The sequence below is a fragment of the Mirounga leonina genome, unplaced genomic scaffold (assembly GCF_011800145.1).
Source record: "Mirounga leonina isolate KUSES-001 unplaced genomic scaffold, KU_Mleo_1.0 Mir_180, whole genome shotgun sequence".
Lineage (NCBI taxonomy): Eukaryota > Metazoa > Chordata > Mammalia > Carnivora > Phocidae > Mirounga > Mirounga leonina.
The window spans coordinates 11,798,870-11,809,758 of record NW_023270469.1 but is presented as its reverse complement, the minus strand read 5'-3'; the positions used below and the strand labels follow the sequence as shown (position 1 = coordinate 11,809,758).

The 10,889-nt window shown below is 47.1% G+C and overlaps 1 protein-coding gene across 1 annotated transcript in view; it reads right to left on the bottom strand.

Annotated features, from left to right (window-relative positions):
* The window catches only part of CFDP1 (craniofacial development protein 1), a 122,678-nt gene that overhangs the window by 11,292 nt on the left and 100,497 nt on the right, over positions 1-10,889 (bottom strand). Inside the window, exon 6 of the mRNA XM_035024767.1 lies at positions 122-280. Coding sequence (XP_034880658.1) covers positions 122-280 — 159 coding nt within the window. The remainder of the gene's footprint in view (positions 1-121; positions 281-10,889) is intronic.

The following is a 10,889-nucleotide window of genomic DNA, read 5'->3' as shown; positions in this document are numbered from 1 at the left end:
AACGGACGAAATTTGCTTCACCAGGAAAAGTGCCTGCTTATTTAAACTGGGTGGCCTGTCCACAATAAACTATTTCAGATTTTTTAGAATTTTCAGAGGAACAGAATCTACTAGTTCTTACCCCTCCTTCCCTCGATTATGGATGGCTAGTTCTTCACCAATGCCCTCTTCCTCCTTGAAGCTCTCCCAGTCCAATTTGGACTTCTCTAGGGTGCTCATCTTCTGCTTCTTGGCTCCAATTTTCCCCAAAAGGCTGCTCATGCCACTTGATCTTTTTAACCTAGAGAAAGTGAAAAAAAATGAAACATGTAGCGTGGAAAAACTCTTGATTCATGTTTTTTCTGACTGGCATGGGGCTCCCTAGATTCGGGCTATTTATCTTAATTTAGGAAACCATTTTTGTATTTAGGGTACTTCCTGTCTGCTCTGGAGAACACTTTAAGTAGACCAGAATTCAAATGCACTTTTCCTGCCTAACATCTCTGACCGCTCTAAGGACCTAGGAAAAGGAAATCCTAAAGCCCTCTGTATGCTCTGTAGGACAGGTCTCTGCTTGCAGGCAGGGAGAAGCGCACCATGATTCAGACACGGCTTTGGAATCACATGCCTGCGTTCATATTCCAGCTCTGTGTGACTTTAGGCTACTTAACCACATCTGCCCTGGCTTCCTATCATCTACCAAGTGAATAGTGACTCAGAGGGCTGCAGTGTATCTTCTATGTCAAGTGCTTTACGATAGCACCTGGCACAGAGCAAAGGTGTAATAAATGTCAGCCATGCTGAGTCAGCCATCATTTGTGCCCTCAAACCCCAGGGAATGCTTGTAAGAGAAAGAGAAACAGATCCCAACACTGATGAGCAAGAAGTTACAGTATCTTAAAAGGACTCTTAAGATCAGTTTCCTTTTCGACTCCTGTGAGTCAGGACCCTGGATTTTCCCAGGAGGTAGAGAACATTCCTCACCCTGAAAGGAGGGAATATACAGCCTGTGTTCTCCTTGCTGGTGACACGACCATGGACTGTGGGAGAAACCCCACATGCCCAAGGTCAAGTCTTTTAGCAGGTCACATGTTTCCACTCATTGTTAAATGCAGGACAAAAAATAAGGAAAACAGAACGCAGCTAGTTAGTAAGAAGGTGGTATTAGGGGAAAGAACTATGGAAGGGACATGGCCCTTGATCTCTTTATGAAACTAAAATACGTCGTGTACCACCATGCAGGAAACTGGAAGTTACTTCCTGTCTTCCTTGGAAATGTAAGAGACTCAAACGTGTACAATTTCTGTGAGCTAACATCACAAGGCCTCCTGATAACATCAACAGTAATACCTTTCACTTGCCTACAATGCTCATTCTCCAGGTGCTTTATTCACTATTTTCTCATCTTCCGCTCACAATGGCCTGTGAAGGAGGACCACTGAGTCTCCGAATAGGGGGAAGAGCCTTCGAGAGGATCTAGTGTCACACTAACCCTTCTGAAACCCACCTCCCTGCAGCACAGGGCCAGTGAAGGATGCCCCGTTCCTGCCCCAGAGTGAGCAGACAGGCCAGTGTCCACACTGAACACAAGACTCTCGGGCTGAACCATGACCCTCCACACCCTCGTCCTATTCATGTTGGTCGGAAGGATGTTAGCTTCACTGCTGTGGTCATTTCCCACCACATGCTGTTAGCTTAACATTGATTCAGAATAGGCTGGGCAGGCATCATCATCCTCATTTTGAGTTGGACAAATAAACAGAATTCAGAGAGGTTAAATGACACAACAAAGGTCAAGCCAATAGAAAACGCAGGACCAGGCCAAAGCAAGGTCTTTCTGACTTCCAGCGTGGTGCCCTGGGCTGTCTCACGACTAAGCTGAGAACTTACTTGAGATATTTTCTCACAGCTATTTTACCTTCCAGTTTACTTATGAATTTTCCACACAGCTATGAGCTTTCAATTCCCATCTTCTAAAAATTCTTTTCTAGATAACTCACTTCCTACAACAATCTCTCATCAAAACATGCACACACGCACACACACGTGCACACACACATTCAGGCTGTATTTACCAGGAGCAGAGCATGAGTGAGGATACAGAGACTTATGTGTCCCCAGTTCTCACCATTATATCCTCAAACCCGGAGAACTGCAGTCTCTTCACTGGTCTCCCTGACTTCTGTTCTGTCCCACTTTTACTCACTTGCCCCACCCTGGCATCTATTCAATATGCTGTTGTTAGGGTGAATTTTCTAGAACAGAAAGCTCATCATGTCTTTCTGCTTCAATGTCTCTTCCCCGACCCCTTATTGCTCTTACAGTGAAGACATGCTCCTTACCTTGAAAGGTCTTCCTGCTCTCCCCTCACCACATCTACCCTCGCCATCTAAGCTCCAACCATACAGTCCTGAACCTACAGTTCATCTCCCATTCATCTGGTCTTGTCTCAGCTTAGAGATCCTGCCCCAATCTCTGGATGAGATGCCTCCTGGTGGTGTTTCTAGTGCACCCAGTCCTTCTCCCATTACGGCACCGATCCTTCCCATAGCAGACGCTCGAGGACTCTTGATTCCAGCTGCCGCCATACTGGTCAATTCTGAGCAAGCTCAGAGTCAGTGCTGACAACATCCACCAAAAGCACACACCTCGAGGCTTTCCTCTGCTGCCTGCAGGGGCTCCTCCGACCCTGCCTACATGTCAGAAGCACTGCCTGGCCATATGATGGGAGTTCATGCCATTGGGGCCACCGTCATGGAGGACAGGGGCTGTGGCCACATGGCCCAGCCTCCTGTCCTCACACAGGCAATTCTAGGAGGTCCTCTGAACGCTTCTCAGAAGTTCTGGTGACAAGGAGCCCTTGGCAGTCCTGGAAACACACTCTTGTACTGGCTTTCCCTCCTTCCCCATCTCATTCCCTCTACCTCCTCACTCCTACTTCCCGAGGACAGCTTCCCAATGACTGCCCTATGCTAACAGACTTATCCAAGGTTCTGCTTTGAAGGGAATCTAACGAAGATGCTTAGGAACAACACTATTTTCCTGTGCACGTTCTATCTCTCTGAGGGTACTTAAGCTCTGGATCCCCAAATCTCTCTACATCACATGGACTGAGTTCTACAAACAGTAGGAACTCAATAGAGGTCACCTGGATCACAGAAACAAGTGGAGAGAATCAGATCTCTGTAGTTTAAATGAAGGGTGTTCAGAACGCTTTTAAATTGGGGGATCCTAAGGGGTGTAATTTCCATTTGCATTCATTCACCAATCAGCTCTTTATAGAATTTCTGCTTTTACCTGGGCAGCCCCCTAGGCTCTATACACCATCTCTCACTCTCAGCCTCTAGCTCTGACGGTATTCCCAAATTATACCATCTTTTTGACAAATCACTTTGAGAAGCCTAAGAAGATGATCTTTTGCTGCACAGCAGTGAAGAGAGTTCCAGAACGGTGAAAAGCCATAGTCGCCCTTCGCCTTGTCCACTGCTAACGAGCAGCAAGTTGTCACCAGTGCTCAGATGCTTTAAGGAAAAGCTTCCAGGTCTGCCTTCATTGGATCATGAACGTGGTTTATGATTTCCTAATCTGACAGTCTCAAAAGCAAAATTACCTGTCTTGTATTTGAGGCTAAATCAAAGTGAATGACACATTTACAGCAGCAGCCAAAACACGCAGAGGCTCATCATGACCGGGAGCCCTTTCTTCCTGGAACCTGGCAGGTGGGGTCCCTGCGGGCTTTCGAGCGCTCACACTCACCACCCCCTTCACACGGGGCTTCCGTGGCACAATCCTGGCATCACGCCACCACAGCTTTCTGCAGAGCACATTTACCGTGACCTTGGCCCTGTCTCTGCCGCGAAGGTTCATCAATCAGGCAGGCAGGAAAGCCTCGGCTTCTGGGCAAGGGTAGCTGGCCCTTTGCTGGGACAGAGCACTTCCGAGAGCGCCGCCGTGGTGCCGAGAGCGGCCAGCGAGGACGGAGTCCATCAGCACCAGCCTCCCACAGGCCTTCGGCAGCTGTGGAAAGGGGGAGGTCAGAATTCCCAGCAGGAACTGGTGCACTTTCAGGCACCACATCAACACAACCACAGATTTCTCTATCTTCTGGATCCTAAGCCATAAGGGCAAAGTACTACTAGAGAGTTGGCTTTGACAGACCACCCCGTCCCCCTAGCCACGGATTTTTTGGTCTTGGGTCTACAGTGTGGTGAGCTGTGCCACCGAAGACCATAGTATTTCATTCAGGAGACTCTTTATCCACCTGTTGCAAGGCAAAGTCCGAAGAAATGCACCATTCACTTGCCCATTGGCAGTTACACCCACAATGTTATACTCAGACATGTCCAGCACGTTGTTGCCTACAGGTTTCCAACATAACAATGGCATTTCAACCACCTCTTCCTGAATGTTGCAGTCCTCGACCAACCTAACTACTGTAAGTTCGATGTAAAGACTAAGCCTAAGCCTGTCCAAGTGGCATGGGCTCTGCTCGCCTCTGCTCTAAGCAGCAGGCTTTCAGGCTATAAGACAGCAGGGCTGAGGGCAGTGGGCTCCTACCAAGCCTTTCTTTTTTTTTTTTTTTTTTAAGATTTTATTTATTTGAGAGAGAGAACAAGCAGGGGGAAGGACAGAGGGCGAAGCAGACTCCCTGCTGAGCAGGAAGTCCGATGTGGGGCTCGATCCTAGGGATCCTCGGGATCATGACCTCGGGATCACGACCCGAGCCAAAGGCAGACGCTTACTGACTAAGCCATCCAGGTGCCCCAAGCCTTTCTTTCTTACGCATTCTGTCTAGTCAACCCTCGATAAGAGATTACCTTCAATTCCCTTTCCACGGCACCCAACCCAATGTCCTGTGCTGACACTAGATACCGGTGAAGACCTCACACACAAAGATTCAGAAATTCAGAAAAGTAAAAGGGACAAAAAGGCAAAATGAAGGTCATCTTTTTCCTTTCTGAATTCAAAGTTTACGATAACTTGCTAAAACTTCTTCTGCCTCTCTCTAGCACCAGAAATATAAGTTTAACAAAATTCACTGCAGCTAAATAAATGATAAACTGTATCCTGTAGAGTCTGTCTGAAAGATATTATAGTAAACTGTTTTCTTTGTTGCAGCCCTGTAAGCATGGACTCAGATCCACCAACCAATTCGTTTTTAGCCACCATCAAGACACTCTGGATCCTGCTGTTTATTTACAAGAGGTGCTGGAAAGGAGCCGGGAAAATAATTTAAGTGGAAATAGAGAGGATGACAGGACACCACAATTGGCTGTGAAGGAAATGTGGGCACATCTTTCCCCATGATCTTTTAAAAATTGGCCTCAGGCACCCAGCCGGCCCACAAAATAGAATTTTAGGTTTCGGAGTGAATTTAGAGTCAGTCATATTGTATTCCTCCAACAGATTACTGAGAAATTACTGTATCCCAGACATTGTGCTTGGAACTGGGGACACACACATAGACAATGCATAATCTCTGGCTTCAAGGAGATAATGTAATAGAGGAGATCGTCATACAGGCAAACTGTACCTGCAGACTGTGAGGGCACAAAGAGGGACCATCTGAGAGGCTGTTTAATTCAACCTCCCTATTTTAGAGCTGAGTTAACTAAGATCCAAGGTTAAGAAACCTGCCCAAGTTCCCAAGAGGAGACGTGGGACTAGTACTCAGTGGTTTTGACCTCCAGCCTGTCTTTTCCACTGGAGTTGGGGACAGATAGCCTTTGGGGATCGCTTCCGTACTTCAACTTCTATCATTGCTAATTTGGGGGGGGTGGCATTCTTACTTTCCCTGTTGTCCTGCTCCCTACACACAGAGCCCACATCTTACTCATTCTTGCCTCACTCACAGTGTGGCACAAAGCCTCGCTATACTATGTGTTTAATGCACTAAATCGCCGTGATTTGACAGTGGGCTTATCCAAATGATTTTTTTCTCATAGCAGAAAGAGTCAACACTGCACTTGAACCGACAGGCCAGAAAAGGTAGCTGCAAAAGTAGACCAGCAAGGATAGAGTCAACACATGTACAAGGAAGCACTACCGACCTTTACTTAGAACTTCAACACACAGAGCCTGGCTCCACTAGGCCTTCCGTCTCGTAACTTGCATAACCACTAAAATGCAAATTATTTGGAACAAAGATTTTTTGGCACAGATTCGCAGTTTCCTTAGTATTTGTCATCTGTTTACAAGGCAGGAGTGGATTTTTTTTGTAGCTCACACATGGACTATTTTCCAGAGCCATACAAGGGTCTGGAATTGGCATGGTACTCCCTGAGAAATGGGAAGATATTTTACGTTGGTAATTCTTCAGTGAGAGTTGTCTGCTTGGAACCACTGTTCTCTTTCAGACCTTCTTTGGATTTAGCTGAAATCTGTAAGAATGAAAAGTAAAGCCCTAATCCCTGGACCAGTTTCACCCCTCACCTGTACAAATCTCTAAGCAATCTCCCCAAAGCCCAAGACCAGACCCCTCAGGGAAATGGCCTGGAAGCCAGCAGTACAATAGGGAGAGAGTTTAAATCGCGTTCACTTCCCAACATTGTGCTGGCAGTATTCTATGGGACACTGGGCTCAGGAAAGTAGAAAATCAGAAGTCAGACAAGAAGTTTCAAATGATCTTAAACATTTCGTGGCTGAAAAATTGTCAGTACTCTTGAATCTATTATTAACATTGATAAAGTGCCAGCCCCCCCCCACCCAGTGGCATCTCTCAGCAAAAGGTGACGTAAAGGCCAGCAAATGGTAGCAGCTTCAGCGTTTATACAAATAGCAAGAGAGATCTGCCACTCAATTCTATTGCTCTTACACCAATCCAAGAATGAAGTATACTTAAGTCTGTCTGGTATTTTTTTTTTTTAAGATTTTATTTATTTATTTATTTAGAGAGTGAGCAAGGGAAGGGGCAGTGAGAGAGGGAGAGAGAGAATCTTTTTTTTTTTTTATGTTATGTTAATCACCATACATTACATCATTAGTTTTTGATGTAGTGTTCCGTGATTCATTGTTTGCGTATAACACCCAGTGCTCCATGCAGAATATGCCCCCCTCTTTAATATCCATCACCGGGCTAACCCATCCCCCCACCGCCCTCCCCTTTAGAACCCTCAGTTTGTTTTTCAGAGTCCATAGTCTCTCATGGTTCGTCTGGGAGAGAGAGAATCTTAAGCAGGCTCCACGCCCAGCATGGATCCCGACACGGGACTCGATCCCACGACCCTGAGATCATAACCTGAGCCGAAATCAAGAGTCGGATGCTTAACCCACTGAGCCAGCCAGGTGCCCCAACTCTGTCTGATTTGATTTCAGCTGTGCTACATCTTTAAAACATGTCTCTGAAACAAACCTGATTATTCTGGTGGCATAGTCTTGGATTTTCATCTCTCCTGAAACAATGTATTACAGAAAGCCTTTTCCAGCTCTTGTCTGTGAAGCACAGAGGCGGTTTGTGCCCTGCTCTGGCCTCTCAGCTGATGCTGGAAGCCCAATCACTCCAGCTCACTTGGTTCTATGGAAACGGACAGCTCTTCCGGGACAGGACGCACCATCCATTCACAGTAAGCCGTGAACTGCTCTCCTCTACCCACACCGTCTCCTGGTCTCTATTGTAATCAAGGCCATTCATCTTGAGACAAGTAACTGGGGTTAAGGGCTCTGCAGTGACAATGAAAAGGACGTTTTTTCTGGGGCAAGCTTTTTTTCTGGGATCTGCTAGACAGTGTTCATTAGCATCACACTCCAAGGGAAAGTTAATGTCCCTTTTCTCTGTGACGAATAGTCCTCTACTGGTCTATTGTGCTGCTGAAACCAGCCAGTTCAGTGGGCTGGGGAGTCTTGCCACAAAGGGCCACTGTTTGTTTTTTTTATTGTTGCTTGTTTTTATTAATCTGCCTAGTGCAGGCCTTTCAAAGAAGGTCAAAGTTAGACAAGTGCTCGGGAGGAACGGGTCCCTCCCCCGCCCTTCCTTGGTGCCCATAGGCACCTGCAGTGCTTGGCTCACACGTATAATGCAGAGAGAAACCTGCGGGGAAACGCACAAGGCCTTGTACTACCAGCTGGGCAAGTGTGAGCTTGAAATTGAGCGTTCATTCCACTCCGGCTTCTGAGGGGTGGGCTACGGCAACACTCAGCGCAAGAACTCTGGTGTGGTCTGGCAGAAATTTCCAACTGTCTAGTCTGAAAAATGTCACGCTGACAGAAAACTTGAAAGCAGAAACAACTATTATCTGAATGCCCTTTGCTTAGATTTGCTCATTATTAACATTTTGCCACATTTGCACTCTCTCCCCCCCTTTCTCTCCCTATTTAAATGTTCTGTTTTGGAGGTGTGAAACCACTTTGAAGTAAGTTGCAGACATCATGCCACTTCACCTCTAAGTACTTGGGTACGTGATGCGTAAGGGCATTCTCCTACATCAACAGCTCACACTGCACCCAAGAACTGTAACATCGATACAATGGTGTCATCTAAAGTCCCTGTTCACATTCCCCTCAATGCCTCTCCAGATGGCCTTGACAGTTGTCCCATGCCCTCCTTCTAGGCACTACATCTGACGTTTCCTTAGCCTCCTTTACTTTTTATTTTTTATTTTTAAAGATTTTATTTTTATTTGACAGAGAGGGAACACAAGCAGGGGGAGTGGGAGAGGGAGAAGCAGGCTTCCCGCTGAGCAGGGAGCCCGATGTGGGGCTCAATCCCGGGACCCTGGGACCATGACCTGACCCGAAGGCAGACGCTTAATGACTGAGCCACCCAGGTGCCCCCCCCTTTACTTTTTAATCTAGCAGAGTCTCCTGCCTTTTCTTTTGTTTGTTCGATTTTTGGTCTTTGATGCCATTGCCAGTTTTTGGAGTCCAGGTTGGCAGTCTTAACGGAATATTGCCCGTTTAGGGTTTGTTTCTTACGCCAAGTAGGCAGGTAGGTGAGGCTGGGTACTACTTACTGCACCACCACACAGTGATGGGCGGAGAGGCGGGCCCGCCCAGGGCACTGATGCTCGGTGTGGTCTGCTGCAGAGGGGGGTGCTGTCAGAGCTCTTACTTGTAAAGGTATACTCTCCCCTCTGTAACGAATTTGTAATTAATGTGTACTACGTAGGCTAATACTCCCGGGACATTCAGGAAGTTTTGACTGCTACTTATTCCTGGTATCTCACTCTATAAACGCCCTGGCAATGTCTCAGGACAGACTGAGGTGGAAAAAGTGAAGGATCCTATCTGAAGGACAAATATTTAGGAAATCTCAAAGGGATCATAAAGCTCTGGCTGTAAGAAAGTCTCTAAAAAGTGAAAGAGCAGTAGCTAGAGAAAAGGCCAAGGGTTATAGGATCGTCAGCGGAGTCCTAGACTGGAGAGGCCAATGGTGAGTCCAGAGGTCTCTGGCCAACATGGAAGCACTCACTCAGATACCCGGATACTCTTCTCAAGGGCCTGGGGGCGTGCTATGCCTAAGGGTTAAGTGACAGAAGTCAGTGGCAAAAAAAAAAAACCCTTTTGGCCGGCCCATGAGACCTCTAGGAAATGATACTCCTGAATTTCCCTTCTCCTTTGTTCCACTCCCCTGTGGTTTCATCTCACTCCCTGTTAAAGAGATAATGCCACATCCCTTCCTGCCTCTGCCCCAGCCATTTCCTTCCTTACACTATTCCCATGGTGGGGATCATGGCAGAGCGCGCAAGGGCCTCCATCATTTTATAGCAGCTGGGGAGTGAAGAAGGCCTGGCTCTCCAAAGTGGGAACCTTTAGTTTATTGGGAATGGGGACTGTGCTGGGGAGGGGGGTGCGTTCCCTGAGGTGCAAACTGCTGTTGCTTTAATTTGTATGATCGGGCACAGCTGGGAAGAATAATTTATTGACCAACACGAATAGACCATTTACAGTTCTGAGGCAGAATTTTAAAGGAATTATTAAATACAGCTTCTAATGGAGCCCATAATGGCATTTTTCTTTATGCAGTTGAGCCTGGGAGCTCAACTGAGGAGGGCACAGCTTGTTTTCCAGATACTGGTTCCACAGGGGCTCCCAACCAATAGCAGCCACAGAGGCAAAGAAGACAAGAGGCAGAATCAGGACCCGGCTGCTAACAGTCGGTGCCCTCTCTAAAGGAGAGCCTTGCTGGCTTTCTCCTGGGACTGTGCTAAGCCAGTGTGGTCTGCGGACCACCTGCCTGGTCTGAGGGCAGGAGCCACACTCACGCGGATCACTCCCACCAGGAAACATAGCTGAGCAAACAGGACATCTCTCCAACCAGCTGCCGTGAGAAGCAAAGCACAGGGCACAGAAGATAAATGTGCCTCAATTATGGCTTGTTTGGCTAACTGCTGATTAGGGACTTGGCATGCTTTCTCAAACGGCAGCATTCTGCTTTTTCTGTGACTTTCAGCTTTCTTTTTCTCCCAGACAGGTCTCTATCTCCTCAAGCAAATGTCAGGATGTCAACATAAAATAAATGTTATATTCCTAGGCACCTCCCAGGTTGAGATCAGGTTAAAGTTTCAGGATGTGGGGGTGCCCTCAGTCAGACCAGAAATATTCCTTTCGTTTTACATCATGGTGACTTCATGGAATATGAGTCACACCTGCGCTCCTAGACATGGCTAGGCACATGAACCACACGGCTTTAAATGAAACTCATCTGCGTTGGCTACCATACATCCTGCAAAAGGACTCCTCCTCCGTTCCAAACTTCTCACTCCTAAAGAAGCATGCTACATTCCAAACGAGAGGGTATGGAAGTCGGACACAGCTGGGATTCCTGACATCTCAAAGTTCTGTCTGGAAGGGAGCGTGCTTTATGGTCCTTTCACTCGATGAGGCTGAAGTGGTAAAAAAGGTCATTTCTTAGCACTTGGCACTCCTGCTTGGGGCCCTGACTCCAAATCTCAACATCGCTCGCTCACTCTGTA